Source organism: Paroedura picta, chromosome 18 (genome assembly GCF_049243985.1).
Source record: "Paroedura picta isolate Pp20150507F chromosome 18, Ppicta_v3.0, whole genome shotgun sequence".
In the NCBI taxonomy this organism is placed as follows: Eukaryota; Metazoa; Chordata; class Lepidosauria; order Squamata; family Gekkonidae; genus Paroedura; species Paroedura picta.
This window is the reverse complement of record NC_135386.1, coordinates 4745908-4764216: the sequence shown is the minus strand read 5'-3', so window position 1 is coordinate 4764216 and position 18309 is coordinate 4745908. Positions and strand designations below refer to the sequence as shown.

At 49.7% G+C, this 18309-nt stretch overlaps 1 protein-coding gene across 6 annotated transcripts in view; it reads left to right on the top strand.

The window, feature by feature from the left end:
• The window catches only part of LOC143827697 (uncharacterized), a 96300-nt gene that overhangs the window by 53598 nt on the left and 24393 nt on the right, over nt 1–18309 (top strand). For 5 of the 6 annotated variants that reach the window (XR_013227387.1, XR_013227385.1, XM_077317512.1 and 2 more), the window contains one exon: nt 17646–17732. Coding sequence is in view for 3 of the 6 variants with exons in the window: in XM_077317512.1 (XP_077173627.1) it covers nt 17646–17732 (87 nt within the window). In the remaining 3 variants the exon portion in view is untranslated. Of the gene's footprint in view, nt 1–13197; nt 13301–17645; nt 17733–18309 lie in introns of those variants that run through there. The other variant, XR_013227386.1, reaches the window with a different exon arrangement.

The following is an 18309-nucleotide window of genomic DNA, read 5'->3' as shown; positions in this document are numbered from 1 at the left end:
CACTTTCACAGTGGATTCCTGTTGGGGGAAGTGAGTTCCCTTCTGCATTGCATCCTGCTTTCCGCCTGGACATCCGTCGGGGTCCCCCTCCATTCGGCACTGACTTTTTGTCCTTCAGCATTCCGTTCACTGTTTCTCCGGGCTTTTAATGAGTGCTTTTCCCGCGATTTCTCCCCTTTCTTCGCCCGCAAGCCACAGTGAATTCAAAAGCAGAAAGGTTTCTGTTGAAGCACCTGTCCCCAGCATTATCAACCTTGGGTGGGAACAGGTGCTTCAAGCTTTTTTTAAGCCACTCAAGCTTTGCCTTCATTTTACGGGACTCTGCTTTGGTCACTTCTCACCAGGGGACGGGCTACCATACCAAGGCTGCGAGTTTAGCGAAAGGCGCATTGGACTCTGAAACAGATGCACACCACAATCAATCTGTTGTGAAGCTGCCACAAAGTTCTTGTCATCTGGGGTCGCAGTGGACTAACACAACCCCTCTGTCATTCCTCTCCCTGCTGGCGTCCAGCAGCGAAGTGAAATGGGTTGGACAGCTGCAGAGCCCGGAGAAGAATCTGGTGAATAACCCGCTATAGATCACGGGATAGGCACCCTCCGGGTTCCAAGCCTATTAAAAGCTCCCGACTTAAAGCCATACATGAGACGGTCTGGGCCTCAGGAAGACCCCTAGCGCATGCTTTAAGACCATGCTCCTCCATTGTTGCCGTGCGCCTCCTTTTCTTCATCCGTAGGGCAGCTCCCTCCCACCTACTGAGTAAGACTGAATATGTTTGGGGTCACCCAGCCTCCCCCCAGCACACAACCCAAGTCTCTTTCTTCTCCATAGTTCTGGCAACAACAAACGGTGCGGGGAAGAAATTTATACCTCTTCGCCGACTCAAAAGGGACGACTTCTCATGGCATTTGTGAGACCGGCTTTTTGAAAAAAAAATCGCCAGGCTGTCACTGACCTGTCAAGGCAGTCCTCAGATCCGTTTATTTACAGCCCTCTCTAACATTGTCCGGCTTTGCACCCAACCCCAGCATATGCACACAATAGCAAATGAGCTGTTATAACTGGGAACAAAGGAAAGGCCACTTCTGAAAGGGGAAATGTCTCCAAAGGGCAGAGCTGGATTTGATAGAGTGCACGCTGGCCTCGCAGACAAAGTGGTCCGTCTCCTATAATTCCTCCCCGCAAGAATTTCCCACAGGATTTTATAAGGGGTGTAGAATCTGGTCTCTGGTGTATTATCCCCTCCCTTCCCACTACACTCTTCTGGCCACTGGCATGTTATAAAAAGGTGTTATGGAAGCAGAGCATCTTTACCAGATCTGGCTATCTTTATGTTCTTTGCAGCACTTGGACATGTGAATTATTATTGTGTTGGAAGGCCAGCCTGGTCTTCCAACCTTGCTGGCACCGTGGCTCATTTGGAATTTTAAAAACAGGATGTGGGTGCCCCCATGAAACAGTTGCTGCAGAGATGAGGGTTCAAATGGGGTTCCCATCTTGCAGGAGATGGCTGGAGACCTCTTGGCATTACAACTCCGGGTGACAGATCAATTCCACTTGAGAAAACAGCCATTTTGGAAGGTGGACTGTATGATGTTATGTCCCAATGAAGGCCCTCCTGTCCCACAGAAACCTGCCGTCTCCTGCAAATTTCCAGGTTTTTCCCAGCCCAGAGCTGGTAGGCCTAAATTCAGCCAACCGCAGCATAGTTGACATCAGAGAAAATCTCCTTCTATTGCACCTGGAGAAAACAGCCACTTTGGAAGGGGGACCGCTTTGGAAGGGGTATCGTTGTGGACAGAGTTTAAATATGCAAAGAGAGCAGAATGCCAAGCTGCTTAAAAGAATAAAATGGTTTTATTGTGAAGAGAAACAACTTTGTGTGGAACGAGGAATGAGTCCTAACTCCTCTAAACATGGTTTGCAGTCATTCTTCTGCTGTTCTGGAAGAAAGTGAGGAGGAAGTATGCTCAAAAGAGCAGAAAGTCTGCTATTAAGCCAATCGGGGCCCTGGGGAAAATAATTTGGGAAATATCAGGATCTAACTATGCTAAATATACGTCTCCTCTAGTGCCCCCTGCAGGACACTCTTTATATTCTGCTCGGTCATGCACAATGCAAGTCTTTTATATTCCCACAATTATACCCCACTGAAGTCCCTTTCCTTCCCAACCCACACCCTCCTCAGGCTGCCTCCCCCTTCCCCAAATCTCCAAGTATTTCCCAAACCAAAGGTAGCAACCTTAATCCTCCCCCCCTTGGAGAGTGGATGAAATAAACTCTTGAAAGTTAAATCATATCAGTCTTGCCTGGACCTCAGTTCCTCTGTGCTTTCTCTTGTCGCTTTGTTAAAAATGTATTAGGCATTTTAACACATTTCAAGATACCGAGTTCAAAATAAATCATGCAAAAACACGCTCGTTGCCTGCAAGTGAAGCCAATTTGTATAAATAGCCCTGATCTCCAGAATCAGAACGCAGTTTAAAAGCTAGTCTCTGCGTCAAGTTGGTTTCATCCCTGCGCTTGATGCTTCCTAAGTGAAGATCGGAACGGCAAACTCCTGCCCCCGTTCTGGCTAAAACACACTCCTTTTTGGGTTCTCGAGTGAGCCATTTCTTGTTTAATATATAAATGAGGGATGCCACATACAGGGTATGTAATGCCGCAGTGAAATAATTACCTTTATGAAAAATAATACATTATACTTCACGGTTATTCAAAGAGGTAAAAAGAAATCTGGAATTAGTATAGAGGGGAAAAAAGGATCCCGCTGAAGTTCAGGAGGGATCCACAAAGCATTTGTTCCATTCCGCACACTCCATCCCGCTGCCTAGATTTCCAGCCGAGGCCGAAAAACTCTTACCTTCCTAATAATACTCAGGGCCATTGTACCGAAAGAATACAGCGTACCTTTTCCACGGCAGGTGTTGTGATGAAACATTCGCCGTGTGTGTTAGGGCTGCAACTTTCCGTTGATTAATCACCCTCTGATTAACCAACTAATTTTAATTACATTAAAATATAATTATGTTTTTAAATTACAAGCCCTTGCCAAAGGGGAAAAAACACACACAGACACAGGTGGCTGATTCCGTCTCGTACGGGTTACATGGTTCTTGTGCTTGTGTCATAAGAACTTGAAGGTCTCCGTAGATATTGGGGCGTGTCCTGCCCATGTTCAAAGAAGAGGACTACAACCACACTTTTGTCTGTTACGATTCCTCAAACAAAGGGAAGTTTTGCATGCGACACAAGTAACCATGCCAGTTGTGAATCCTTAAACTGGACCTGCCACAGAGCCCACCTTCAAATAACCTTTTTCTCCCAGGGAGCTCAGTGGCCTGGCGATCAGGTGTAACCCCAGAAGACCTCCAGCCAACGCCCGGAGGCTGGCAACCCAAAACAAGCTTATGCTGAATTGGATTGCTCAAAGGACCCTCAGCTACTTATCTCAGGGGGAAGAGGGTCCTCAAGGGCCCACCCCATAGCCCCCCAAGAGTTCTCTCAAGGTGACTCCGACTTCCCCAGCCTGATTCCCAACCACAAACCTCCACCTCTCATTGAAATGCTGAGCAACGCCTCCGCAGCTGGTTCATGACTGTCGGCAAGTTTCATCGGTTAATTATACGTCTGCAGAGAAGGGAGGCCTCTCCGTCAGCCAGGCTCGGAGCCTTGGGGAGGCTACCACAGGTTTTCCCAGCTGATTTAATTCCGTCAGACTCAGATGCCGTGGAAGCGACTCAGAAGGTACAGAAGACCTCGATGGTGCCAGGTTTCAGGGCTGCCGGCCTCCTGCCGACACCCGGAGGTCTCCTGCTATTACAGTGGATCTCCAGAAGACCAAAATCAGCTCCCCTGGAGAAAATGGCTGCTAAGGAAGAGGAAGAGGAGATAATTCTTCTATGCTGCTTTTCTCTCCCCGAAGGAATCTACAGTCGCCTTCCCTTTCCTCCCCCTGCAACAGACACCCTGTGAGGTGGGAGAGGCTGAGAGAGGCCTAATAATAACTGCTTGGTCAGAACAGCTTTATCAGGGCTGCGACTGGTCCAAGCAATGGCTAAACCCTTCTGGGGTTCTCACTTGCCTTGAAGACGCCACGCTGGGGTCAGCGTAAGGTGAGTGTCATGTCATGATTTAGGTAGAGTGAGAGTAGTGCTGATGTTGTAAGGCCTAGCTCAGGGGTGGCCAAACTGTGGCTCCCCAGATGTCCATGGACTACAATTCCCATGAATTGTCAGCATGTGCTCATGGGAATGGTGGTCCATGGACCTCTGGAGAGCCACGGTTTGTCCACCCCTGGTCTAGCTCTTCTTCCCTGTACGTTTTCCTCCAATAGAGATCTCTGCTCTCATCCAAACAATGACCTGAACCAGACCCCCTTGGTCCATCCAAGTCTACTGAAACAGGCAATGGCTCTCCGGGATCTCAGGCAGTGGACTTTCCCATCATCTTTTTTGAAGAGCTTTAACTGGAGGTGCTAAAAGTTGTACTTGGGACCTTGTGCATGCCAAGCAGATGCTCCGTCCCTGAGACACGGCCCTCCCCAGAGGAAGAAAGGGTTAACCTCCCTCTCCACTACTCGTCTTCATTGAGAAAGCAACCCCGGAGGCTGCATGTACAAAAGTAAAAAGCGCATGCCCCTTATTGAAAAGGAACCCAGACGAAATCGTAAATGTGTGCTTTAGCTCCAGCGGAACGAGTGAGAAGGCAGATCCTCTATCGTGACACCATCTCAGCCCTGCCCGTCAAGCGGAAATCCCTCCCACTGCGTTACTGCCTAATTAGCAATCCTGGCCCTGCCCAGAGCATTTAGTACCAGGCTCGTGGCCCTGTCTCTTAACCGTGTCCATGTAAGAAGAATGTCCAATTCAGCAGCTTTGGAGCCTTCTAATACCCTGTTGACATTGCCGATGCCTTTTAATTATCCCGTTTAGCGTGCGAGGACCTGCTCCGTGGCAGTCTGGCGGAGGGTATCCCAGGAAGCTTTGTGGTTCGGAGCAGCAAGGATCGGCTTCTTGGATGTTAGCGTCAAGCAGAACGCGATCCACCCACTCAGTGCCTTCTGCTTTCTTTGAAAGCTCTGCCCGGAAGATCATTCGCCATCAGCGCAATGTCCTCTCCTCCCCAACACAGAAGCGTGTTATTGCTCTTAATTCCTGCGAGGCATTTAAATACCAGAACGTAAAATACTAAGTACAGACGGGCACGCATTCGTACACAGTGTTCCTGTTTGGAGAAGGTTAATTAAAAAAGAAGAAGAAGAACGGGCCAGGCCGTTAATACATGGAACTAATTGTATTTTTACTGTGGGTGCCTGAGAATCTGGGTTTTACACACACCAGAGACCAAAGAAAAAGACCCTTATGGAAAGAGTAGTTAGAAGCAGGGTACAAAACAACAGTAGTTCTTCTTCTCCTTCTCCTTCTCCTTCTCCTTCTCCTTCTCCTTCTCCTTCTCCTTCTCCTTCTCCTTCTCCTTCTCCTTCTCCTTCTCCTTCTCCTTCTCCTTCTCCTTCTCCTTCTCCTTCTCCTTCTCCTTCTCCTTCTCCTTCTCCTTCTCCTTCTTCTCTTCCCTCCTCCTCCTCCTCCCCCAAACAAGATGCAGCTCCAGTAGTCTACATAAACATGTTAACCGTCTTGAAGAAGGCCTGTAGCCTTTTCTGACACACTGTAGCCTTAACCGGCCATATAGAATAATTTGAAAAAATATATATTTCTAGTGCTTCTAGTCCACCTTCTCACAGGGACTTTAGATGGATTGCCTATAGTGAGTCAGCACAATCTAGGTTCATTCAATAACCAAAGCATTTGGATTTCAGAAGTCTAGGAATGTTCAGGAAAAAAGTTTGAGAATCACAGCCCTAAGATATATCTGAAGAAATGTGTATGCACCCAAAACTAGTGCCAGAATTAAACTCAGTTCATCTTCAGGGTGCTGCTGGACTTAAACTTTGTCCTACTGCTTCAGACCAACACGGCTATCCGCCTGAACGTACCTGAAGAAGGGTGCATGAGCACAAAAGCATAGAGCCAGGATAAAACTCGATTGGTCTTAAAGGTGCCTCCGGACTTCCCACCAAAGCAGCTACCCGCCTGAATCTAACCCTTCGCTCTTTGTGCGGAGTTCTGACCCGGCACGTGTTTCCTACTCGGAGAGCTACTGGCTGGAGATAATCCCCCCTACCCTGGAGAGAATCGGGAATAGAGACCCGGCCAGAATTTGCATCGTTAGCCAGAGAGCTCTTTAAGCACTGGCCTGTTGCTGCTGAGTGCAAGCTGAACTCTGCCAAGGTGCTGCCGATTCTATCCAACCCATCGCTTCCAAATTGCTCACTCAAGATTATTTCTCATCGAAAGAGTCTGACTTGTGCTATCTCAGCGGATGGAAACCTGTGACCGAAAAGGGACCTCAAAGAGTGTTCTCTTCCATGCTCAGCGGTCTCCGCAAGTCAAAACACAGACAACGGGACAGAGAACAGTCCCGCCTGATTCCCCTGTTTTGTTCGACGAAGCCTGCAGTGGGAGGAAACAGCCTGCCCGTACCAGCTTGAGACGCATCGTGAAAAGCACAAATTTGCCGTTGCAAACATGTGTCAGTCCAGAACGGTGGCATATCGCATTAGAGAGGGGACCAGAAGTAATGAAATAATTTGCGGTTTACAAAGAAAATAATTCCAGCCCAGCTGGCCGGGGCTTTGCATGATGCATTATTGCGTTTAAATCCTCTAAATATAGGTTAGGGAATCAATTATTTAGTTGGCTTTAGTCGGGAAGAGGCTCGCAGGCGGACAGCGGTAGCGTGCAGGCCGAGGTAAGAGGACGGGAGGAAGGAATCCGCAGGGCTCTGGTACGGAGCTCGAGTTCCTTTGTAGTTCGTCAACGACGTCAGCCAAAACTGCATCACGCGAGCATGGGTTTTTTTTTAAAGGACGTAGCTCTTCTACTAGAAGATCTCGACGGAGCGTGTGTGCCCGGAGAGAGCTGGAGGGCAGGGAGGTCGGCGTATTCTGGGAGATCTGCATCCAGTTTAGGACGGCGGAGATATCAGCAGAACAGAGGGAGGAGGGCGTGGCTCCGCAGAAGCACGTTCAAAGAGTCACTTGTGCCTTCTCACACAGCAGAGACCCAGACCATTCTCCTCGATTGCAACATCTGCCACATCTGGCGTGTCCAATTGGTTTTGAATCCTTTTTCGGCACCCCTCTCGTTCGGAGCCAGTTTGTGTTGCCTTGCGCTGTTTCAGCGGTATTCCGATATATGTGTATGTAAAGAGAGGCAGCTGCTCAATCCCCCCCCCCTTCTCTCTCTTCCTGGGAGAGATGCCAACCTTATCCTAGCCATCCTGAGGGTTGGGCACCAGAGATGGGATTCTGGTTCCCTTGGGGACGGAAGGTGCTCGCCATCTCGTGCCCCCACCCCCCACCCCCCGCCTCAGCACCCAGCTCCCATCCAGCAATCCCCATCTGTTCCCTTGGCGGCCGCCACCATTTTTAAATGTGGCTGCAGCCCAGGAGGAGCGTCGCAGGAAAAGATTCTTCCAAAATGGCCAGTGCGGTCGCTATGCCAGGCCTCTTTTGTTTCGGCCACAGCAGCCGGCTCGAGGGCGCTGCACGCTGCAGAGGGAGCGGAATGCTTGCGGAAGGCCAGTGGTTTAAAGAGGAAGAAAGCAAAGACCGCCCTGGGGGAGGGAGTCCAAGCCGGCCATGGCTGCAGATGGTCTGTGAGGAGGAGAGGGATGGGGAAATATGCAGACGTTCCCGCAAGCTGTTGTTAAACTCTGGTCCCTTGAAAATAGCTTGCAAGGAAATCAGCAATCCAAGTGAGGAAGGGGAGTCATCCCAAGGTGTTTTCTTCTTTATGGGCAAGTAGTAGGGTGGCCAGCCACCAGTTGTGGCTGGGGGTCTCCTGAAAGATCTCCAGTCGATAGAGATCAGTTCCCCTGGAGAAAATGGCTGCTTTGGAGGGGGGGACTCTGTGGCATTTTGCACAACAGACGTCCCTCCCTTCCCTGGTCCACACCCTGGATCTCCAGGAATTCCCCAATCCAGAATTGGCAACCCAAATGCATACGTAAAACTGTAAAAGCGACAGCCCCCCCCCTCCCCGGAAGGCATGACAAGTTAACTGGAGAGAAGCTCAGACCTGATTTGCCTCTTGTGGGAGGGGCTTCTTCTCCAGTTCTTGTAATTAGGACTTTTTGAATGCGCACAGCATGGAGCCAACACGAGGCAGGGGTGAGGCGGTGGGAGGGGCGCAGAGCTCTTTAACAAGATTTTTAAGCATCTCCATGCAAGTCTCATTTTTATTGATAAAATCTATCACAAAATAAGCCTAAATATCCAGAGGAAATTTAATTCACTTGCAAAGTCCTCCCCCTGTTTATGCTCGTTCAAGGATTTGTGTGCAGATTCCTCGGGGTTCAGTAGCCGCAGATCCAAGGATCTCAGGAAGGAGAGTAGGTGAGACATTCCTGCCTTAAATAGGCTTCTGGAGTCTTCAGCTGTCTGTATTGGCAGAGAACGAGGAAGGAGGAGAGAAGGACGGTAACAATTATGTACGTAAGAGGTGTCAAGTCACAACCGACTTGTGGCGACTCCAGCAAGGGCCTTTAAAGGCAAGTGAGAAGCAAAGGTGCCTTACTCTGCAGAGCCTTCCTTGGTGGTCCTCCGTCCAACTCTGTTTAGCTTCTCCCACCAAGGGCCTTTTAAGGCAAGTGAGAAGCAGGAGGTGCCTTACTCCGCAGGTGCCTTACTCCACAGAGTCTTCCTTGGTGGTCCTCCGTCCAACTTGACGATAGTTCCGAGATCTCAGCCTAGCCTGAGCCATACGCCTGGCGGAAGAGCTCCGTCTTACAGGACCTGCGGAAAGCCAATAATTCTGGCAGGGCCCTTAGCTCTTCCGGGAGCTTGTTCTACCAGGCAGGGGCCACTCAGCTGGTATAGTACATCTGGCAGTGACACGGTGACCACAATTCTCAAGTAGGGCAGCTAGTTCAGTTGTCATGTACCCCTGCCGGAGTCCGGAGGCCCATGCTCCTCTCATTAGGTTAGGAGTGCGGACTTCTAATCTGGCATGCTGGGTTCGATTCTGCGCTCCCCCACATGCAACCAGCTGGGTGACCTTGGGCTCGCCACGGCACTGATAAAACTGTTCTGACTGAGCAGTGATATCGGGGCTCTCTCAGCCTCACCCACCCCACAGGGTGTCTGTTGTGGGGAGAGGAATGGGAAGGCGACTGTAAGCCGCTTTGAGCCTCCTTCGGGTAGAGAAAAGCGGCATATAAGAACCAACTCTTCTTCTTCTTCTTCTTCTTCATCGCACCTGACCTTTGGCAGAGGATCTAACGGAGGCTGCTGTGATTCCCCCCACCCCGAGGCAAATAGACGAAGGATTCGGGTCATTGCTTGACATACCAACAGGAACTTCTTGCTAGCTGCTGGACAAGGAAGCGGGATCCGACAACCTCTCCTGAGAATTCCTGCCAAGCTAGAAGTCAATAAAGGGACAGAATGCTGACTTATTAACTGACAGAGAGGAGAGAGAAGGGAGGTGGGTTAGGCAGAGGAAGCTCTGGCTGTAACACACACGTTCAAAGCCGACTGAGCATCTCCCTGCCTCAGTCTGGGCAGGGCCAGATTAAAGGTCTGCGTAGGCTACAGACAGCAAAGCTTAGGGTTGCCAATTGCCAGTTCCCCTGGAGAAAATGGTTGCTTTGGAAGATGGACTCTGCTGAGGTCCTTCCCTTCTCTAAACGCCACATTCCCCAGGCTCCATCTCCCAAATCTCCAAGTATTTTCCAACCCAGAGGTGGCCACCCTGCCGAAGCTTCCCTTTCATACTTGTCAGCATCTCAACATGAAGAGGGTCCTTCACCGTTGCTCTTGTGACGTTGAAAGGTAGTATAGTGTAGTGGTTGGGCTCTGATCTGGGAAATTCAGGTCTACTCTGCCATGGAAGTTTGCTGGGTGACCTTGGCATGAAGACAAGAAGCCATCTTGCACTAAATCAGGTGGTGGACCTCCTGACAGCACCTAGGTTTTGGCCACAGATTGGCCACAGGTGTGACACAGATGGTTGGATTGGAAGGGCCATTGGCCTGATCCAATATGGCGTCTCTTATGTCCACATGCTTGGCCCATCAAAATCAGCCTTGTCTGCTCAGACTGGCCGTGGCTTTTGAGGGTGAGGATGGCCCTCAGTGGGGTACGGACGGCGAGGAGTTAAAGATCTTGGAAAAGGGGAGTGGCCTTTGAATGGCCTCTCGCATCAAAGGAGCTGGGCTCCCTCCCGCCTTGCCGTCCTCTCTTCTCATTAGTTTTTTTTTTTATGGCTACAAATAGGAACTTTATGGACTGTTTTTATCGCACCCCGTGGAACCCGATCGATATCTGGCCGCGCAGCGTTCAGCCTAAAGTGCTGACCTTGTTAGACCCTGCAAGCACCGAGACAACGGCAGCCCCCCTCTCTCAGTCTCTCTCTCTCTCTCCTCTCTATGGCTTCACGCTCTTCCCGGAATCTATGACTGTGGCAGAGAAATATGAGCTAGTCCGTAGCGTGACGTGGCTGTCCCCTTTAACGATAGTGCCACTTCCTTTTGGCCAGGCTCGCCTCTCCATTCAGTCCAGCTGAACTCCGACAGGCAGAAGACAGAGAATCCCCGCTAAGCATATCAGCTTTTTATTTTCTTTGAACGATATCGCTCATTTCCGAAAAAGAGGCAGAGAGGAAGGGCTGGAACTTTGACGGGCAGAGTGGCAGGATCACGTTTAGAGTTGCCAACTTCCAGGCTAGGCCTGGAGATCTCCTGGGGGTGACAACAGGAAACAGAGGCCAGTTCCCGTAGAGAAATGGCCACTTTGGAAGGTGGATTCTCTAGCATTATACCCAATTGGCAAAGGGAAACTGGGTCTCTTGATATCCCTCAGGGATTCCCGATATCCAGAGGGGAATAAACCGTAGCAGGAGGAACGTTTGCGTCAAAGCAACGATGGAGCGTCCCACGGCGACAAAAGCCTAGAGAGAACAGGCTCCCTGTGCATCTTTCCGGATGCGCCTGCATATGGTTTCCCTTTTAAATAACACATCAGTGGGAGTGGTAGAGCGAGGTGAAGTCTTGGAGCAATTTTCTCTCTTTTCTTTCTGTTGTCATCCCTCCCCATTCGGGCATCTTGTTGTTGCCGTTGAGATATAACTGAGAAAGAATCTCAGTTATATCTCACTGGCAGTCTTCAAGCAAAGGTTGGATACACACTTTTCTTGGATGCTTTAGGATGCTTAGGGCTGATCCTGCGTTGAGCAGGGGGTTGGACTAGATGGCCTGTATGGCCCCTTCCAACTCTATGATTCTATGATTCTATGGCCTGTATGGCCCCTTCCAACTCTATGATTCTATGAATCGTCTTGAAGGCCAGGGTTCAAGACGCATTTCCATTCCTCTTTGACTGTACATTGCAAGAGAAGTAATCCAGGTTTCCAGGCAAAGGAGAGAGGGGCTCATACAAAGCCTGTTTCCAGTGCTGTGTATATTCTTGACTCCCCCCCCCTCCCTTTGTCTTTTATATGCTTCCAGGGGAAGAGTTGGGGATTACGTGTAATTCTTGCAGGTCTCTCCGTTGCGTCTTCCCTTCTCCCTCTCTCTCTCCATCTTGCGAGCTCGCGTGACCTCCCCTGCTCTCCTTTTCCTCAGTCCGGCGATCGGGAAGGTGAAAACGCTGCGGTTTATGTGCCTGAAAACAATTAATAACTGCACCACATTTCATGGGAACGGGATATAAAACGCACCCAGGAGGGTAAGAACAGCAGCCGATTCGGCTATGAAACAAGCAAGTGCTTGTACGACGGCCGTTCGGAGTGCGTAAAGAGGAGCGCGTTCTGGAGAGGCGGCTTTTCGTTCATCAATCACGGGGAGGGAGCGTGCCACGTTTGCGGGAGTTCGTTAAATAGAGACACAGAGCCAAGAACAAGAAATGGAATCCTATCCTCGTGTTGGGGAATAGCATCGGCCGCTGCCGTCACCTTGAATGTTTTGAGGTTCCGCCTCGGTTCGACTCTAGTTGACCGACAGGGTATAAGCATTCGAGAGTCAACGCGCACCGTTCCCCTCACTCAGGGTGCTGAAGGGAGTGGGTCTTATTCGGGGACCCCCAACCTTTTTGAGCTCGCGAGCGCCTTTGGGATTCTGAGAGCAGGTGGTGGACGCAACCACAAAATGGCTGCTGCAGGAGGTGGAGCCAGTGACAAAATGGCTGCCATGTAGATGGGCCAGTTCTGGAAAATACCAGGAGACGTTGGGGGTGAAGTTCGGAGAGGAAGGGAATTAAGTGGGGCTATAATGCCAGAATTCAAGCCATCAGGCTTCCCAACCTCCAGGTGGGGCCAGTATTTTCTCCCAAATTGCATATGATCTCCAAGTAACATGGGTCAGTTCCCCTGGGGATAGGATTGCCCAAAACCTGGGATGGAGCCTGTAGAGGGTGTGGTTTGATTTCAGTATCGAGACCCAAGGCTGGAAAATGACTCCAGGGAGATCCAGGCTGGTATCGCCACTCTGCTGTGGAAGCTTAGGCCTGCCATACATGCTGAGAGGCCGACCCACCTCGCAGGGTTGTTGTGAATATAAAATGGAGGAGAGGAGAATGACACTGGGCGTTGCCTTGAGTCTTCCCTGGGGAGGAAAGGGAAGTAGGAATATCTAAAGCGAATAAACCGACTCAGTCACAGTGCTGTACATCCCATCAGGCCTTTCAGCGTTCGCTTTCAGATCACATTTCCGATATGTGCGACAAAACCAAATATCGACGCCTCCCGTCAGCCCTGCAGTGCGGCTTCACAAAGTCAAATCTTCCGGTTTGCTGATAATCTCCAATCTGGCAGCTGCCTTCTTGTAAAACATGATTCGCTGCCCTTGATCAGTTTGCAGATAAGCCGGGTCCTTGCAGGCCGTCCCGTCTTTTGATGTAGCTGTTCAGCTCTCCGCTAGCTCGACTGGGGCATTAAGCCATCGCAGGCCAAGCTCTCGGAAGGAGCGCCGCTAGCTCGGCCCATGCACGCTTCTTTTAATCGCCATTAACAGCGCTTGGCCAGGAAACTTCCATGTGGAAATAAGAAGGTATTTGCCATTTGGGTTTGTAAACAGTCACTGCTGCAGCAATGTGCAAGGACATTTATTAAATTTTTATCCTGCATTTGTTCTGAGAGCTACCTCGGGATGGCAGTGTCCACGTGCAGACCCCTGTTATCTGGTGTGGGAGCCTGAGGCCAGGACATGACGCCTCTACAGGACAGACCTGCAAAAACATGTATCTCCGTGGAAGGCCATGTAGAGGGTGTAAGAGGACAAAGGGACAGGAAGAGGAAAACAAAAGAGGAGGAGGAGGAGGAGGAGGAGGAGGAGGAGGAGAAGGAGAAGGAGAAGGAGAAGGAGAAGGAGAAGAAGGAGGAGAAGGAGAAGAAGGAGGAGGACAAGGAGAAGGACAAGGAGAAGGAGGAGAAGGAGGAGAAGAAGGAGAAGGAGGAGAAGAAGGAGAAGGAGAAGGAGGAGAAGAGAGTTGGTGCTTATATGCCACTTTTCTCTACCAGAAGGAGTCCCAAAGTGGCTTACAATCTCCTTCCTTTTCCTCTCCCCACAACAGACACCCGGGGAGGTGGGTGAGGCTGAGAGAGCCCTGATATTCCTGCTCGGTCAGAACAGCTTTATCAGTTCTGTGGCGAGCCGAAGGTCACCCAGCTGGCTGCATGTGGGGGAGCAAGGAATCAAACCCGGCTCGCCAGATTAGAAGTCCGCACTCCTAACCACTAACCACCGCATCAGTCCCCGGGTTAAGACAAAGAGAGGCATCGCATTGAAGGAGATAACACCTAAACACCCTTAGGGTGATGTAGCGCCCCCCAGAGTCCAACGTGGCTAGCAATGGCGATGCCTCCAGTAGCTTTGTTAATAAAGTTGCCTCATCTCTAGGGGCCCTGCCTGGCAAAGAGAGCACCAAAGATATAGCTCGATATGTAAATAAATCTGGGAGAGCGCAGAGGAACTGGGACCTGGCTGAACTGTGATAAAACATCCTGGGGAGGAAAGAGAAAAAAAAAGCCTCCCCAGCGCCGTATTTCTTGCCTCTGCCAACTGAAAGAGTCGAGTGATTTCGTATCTCAGCCCTGGGCAGTCAGTGAAGAGATAGAAAGAGAAAAGCATGTTGGGAAAACCCTCTTGTGGATTGATTAAAACATATTCTGGGACTGGGCCCGTCTGCCAGCGGAGCGTGGGGGGGTTGGATGTGCACATCGTTTCTGCTTTTTCTGTGTCTTCGAGCGATCCTGCGGCTGGCGGCGATGGGAGAACCGACTTGGTTTAGTAAAGCCGCAGCAGCCCTTTTTGAACAACCAGCAAGGGGCATTGAACGTGTGTGGAGGGGAGGGGGGGCAGGGTCATATTGGCAGGCCTTACCCTGGTTACCCTGGTTGCCAGGTCCCCCCTGGTCAGTGGCAGAGGGTGGAGGGGGAGGGTTGCCAGCTCCAGGTTGGGAAACTCATGGAGGTTTGGGGGTAGAGCACTGGGAAGGACTGGGACCACTGCAGTAAAATGCCACAGAGTCCACCCTCCCAAGCATCCGTTTACTCCAGGGGAACTGACCTCTGTCATCTAGAGAAAAGCTGTAATTCTTGGGGATTCTCCAAGGTCCCACCTGGTATCTGGCATCCCTACTTGCCCCTGCCCCCCCCCTCCCCTTAGAGCCATCAGATCGATTTGGGAGGCCGTCCCTTTTGCAGGGCTTTCTGGAAACATGGAAGAACTGGTGTGAAGTTACATCCCTTTGCAGGTTTGGCCATGAATGCACAGAGGCCGCTGGAGTCTGCATCTGCAACCGTGATCTGACCATCCTACCCCCAGACACGGGTTCATCGTTCCCTGCTCGTCGTTTGCACAGCTCTGTTAAAATGCATCAACCAGTCATTGAACACGCACTGGTGTTCAGTATTTGATAACCGACATGCAGTAGTATTTGACAGTATGGTGTAGTGGTTAGAGCGTCATGCCAGGAGACCATAAACCCAGGCTCAGATCCCCACCCTGCTGTGGAAGCTCGCTGGGTGCCCTTAGGCTAGTCAGTCTCTCAGTCTAACACCCCCCATCCCATCAAGACAGCTCGATTTGAGTCCGGGAGCAATTTGGAGATCAAGTAGATTTTCAGAGTATGGGCCCTTGAGAGTCAGGGTGTTGGCAGAGTTTGAATATGTGAAGGAGCAGCAGAGCAGCAAACTGCTTGAAGAATAACATAATTTTTTATTGTGAAGAGAAACAGCCATGTATAGAAAGAGGGAAGAGCTTCCTAACTGTCGAGCTACCCAACTGTTGTCTGCAGTCATTCTGTATGTTGAGGAGGCAAGCAGGGAGGAAGTAAGGTCAGAGCAGCAGGAAGTGCCCTGTTGAGCCAATCAGAGCACTGGAGGAGATAATTTGGAAAAAGAAATCCGGAAGTTCCTGATCTAACTATGCTAAATACACATCTCCTCCGATGCCCCCTACAGGACATTCTTCTCACCCAGTTAAATCATGCACACGACAGCTCTTGCATATCCCCACACAAAGCTCCCTTTGTCCAATAAGGAAGCTGGAGTCTCTCTCAGCTCCTCCGGTTCTCGAGTTCCAGCCCTCATTTTGCCAAGTGCCGGCATGGAATTTTTATCACCTTCAACAATGAAATCTGTCACCTTCAAACTGCTTTATTGCGATCTGGGGACACTCTTGCCTCGCCTGCCGTAACCCGCCATTCCGGCTGGCTCGTCTCTCACCCGCTATCGATTCCGATCCCTTGCTGACTCCAGCACTTTTCATTCAAGGGCCATGGGTTTGACATCTTGTCTTAAAGGGCTCGAAGAGACGGCCGCTTTCTTTCCCCTCCTCCCCATTTCCTTGCTTGTCTGTGCCCGGAGACCCCGCATTTCTCACTCTTTAAACTGGACGGGGGGGGGGGTGTCCTCAATCGGCAGAGGCCGCAGCAGAGGCAGCGTTGAAAACATACTTTAAAAGAAAGATTTAAAAACATCTTTTTAAAAACTGAGTTTACCAACGTGAGTCTCAAAACGATGGCTCTCTTGTGAGTTATTTGCTTATGAAAATACCCGGGAACTCGACGCAGGCAAGATAGTTCGAGGGTATAAACAAGTTAATAAATGAAAGATTATTTTTCAACAGATGCAGCCAGCTTTCCTGCGCTGCTGCAGATATAGTGTTTTGTGAGGTTTCCCCCTCTGTCTGCTTTGGGGATAGATGTGAAGCGTACAGAGATATATTGGCCTTGCTTATCTCCTTGTTCTGATCCCTTCTGATTAGGACAATTTCCTTGTTTCTTTTCTGTGGCCTTGACAATAAATACTGAGATTTTTGTTCCTAGCTTGGCAGAATGGCTGAGTTTTGCTGTACTCTAAGCTCTATTTTTCTTTCTTTCTTTCTTTCTTTCTTTCTTTCTTTCTTTCTTTCTTTCTTTCTTTCTTTCTTTCTTTCTTTCTTTCTTTCTTTCTTTCTTTCTTTCTTTCTTTCTTTCTTTCTTTCTTTCTTTCTTTCTTTCTTTCTTCCTTCCTTCCTTCCTTCCTTCCTTCCTTCCTTCCTTTCTTTCTTTCGACAAGTGTTGGTGGGCACATGGCCACCCATGCCATTTTAAAAGAATGTGTCGTTCCAGCAGACAGACCAGAATTGGCCTGGCTGCAGTCAAAAAATTGGCTGACGTCTTATCTAGCATCCAAGGCAACCTTTGTTTCGGCTACCTAAGGCCCAGAAATATACCAGCATAAAACCCATACCTGCCAACGTTTAAAAATGTGAGAGAGGAAGATTAAGTGTGACTTTGGCTGTCCCAAAGAAGCTTGTTGCTCAACAAGCGAGGCAACTGGTCATTCAGTTGTCTGGCTTGGAGATCCCTCTAGGGAGTAAGGTTGTTAATCTCCAGTTGGGGTCTGGAGATCTGGAGTTATAATTGATCTCCAAACTCTCTGCAGTTGGTTGTGTTGTAGGATGGAGTCTATGGAATTTGCTGTGGTACCTCCCCTCCCCAAACCCTCCCATGGCCTGGCTCCACTCCCAAAATCCCCCAAGAATTTCCCAACCTGGAGCAAGGGAGGAAAGTGATGACTGAGGGAAGCTCCACATTCAGAAGAACTAAACCTCTGAAACCCAGAGCCAGGAGGCAACATGAGTGGAAGTTCTTGGCCTCTCTGCCCTGTTGTTGGCAATCTGGAGGGACTGGTTGGCCACTGAGTGAGACGGGATGCTAGACTAGGTGGACCACTGATTTGATCCAGCAGGGTTCTTCTGGTATTCTTATGAGGACCTCGGCTTCTCTGTCCTGCTGTTGATCTTCCAGAGGAACTGGTTGGCCCCTGTGTGAGACAGGACTAGATGGACCAGCTGGAATTTTCCAGCCTGGAGTTTATTTTATTTATTTCTTTTAATTTTAAAAGAAGCCCTTTTTTATTCTTCTTATCGACTAGCGTGAACGGCCTCCAAAGGTTTTATAAAAGTCATAAAGCGACATCAAAAGGCCTGCAGAGCAAATAAATGAAGCAGTGAAGCCTCCAGTTGTCAGCTCTCAACTTTTTTTTTTATCGCTCGAACTAGCAACACCTGTTTTGATAAATATTTGTCTTGTTTACAGGTGAGCCTTCAAAGAGGGCTTCCTGACATGCCTCGTGGCTTTCAAACTGTCCCTCCTGCTGTTTCGGATGGGCGCAGCGACGTTTCGGTATGTAAAGAGGAATAATATGCATGAAAGATCTGATGAATGAGCAAGGTTTCCTTACAGTCCTTGGAGAGCTACAAATTAAATATTTATCGCTGCCAGAAGTCCAGGAGCAATATACAGAGTTTGGATAGAAATTTGGGGAGGGGGCAGATGTTATCGGAGCGTTAAACAAACTCAGTACTGTAAGTAAAAATGCATATGTTAAGAAATGGAGAAACTGGGTTAAATATGATGAGCAGGTTTTTAAAAGGCAAGTTTTCCATTTCTGAAAGGCAGAACGGAATACTGATCCTGAGACTGAGGAAGGGTCGTGGCTGGAGAAAATGGCTGTTTTGGAGCGGGAACTTTGTACCCTGCTTAGGTTCCTGTCCTCCCCAGGCCCTGAGCCCAAATCTCCAAGGATTTCCCAACGGGAGCCGGCAGTCCCGCCCCTGCCCCCTCCCCATTGGCCAGGGGGACCTGGCAATCTTCAATTGGAGGCAAAAAGATTCTGATTCTGTGACTTGCCAGTCCTAAGGATTGATTCCACATTCTATATAAATAGCTCATTTGCAGGGGAAGGGGAAGGATGCCAGAA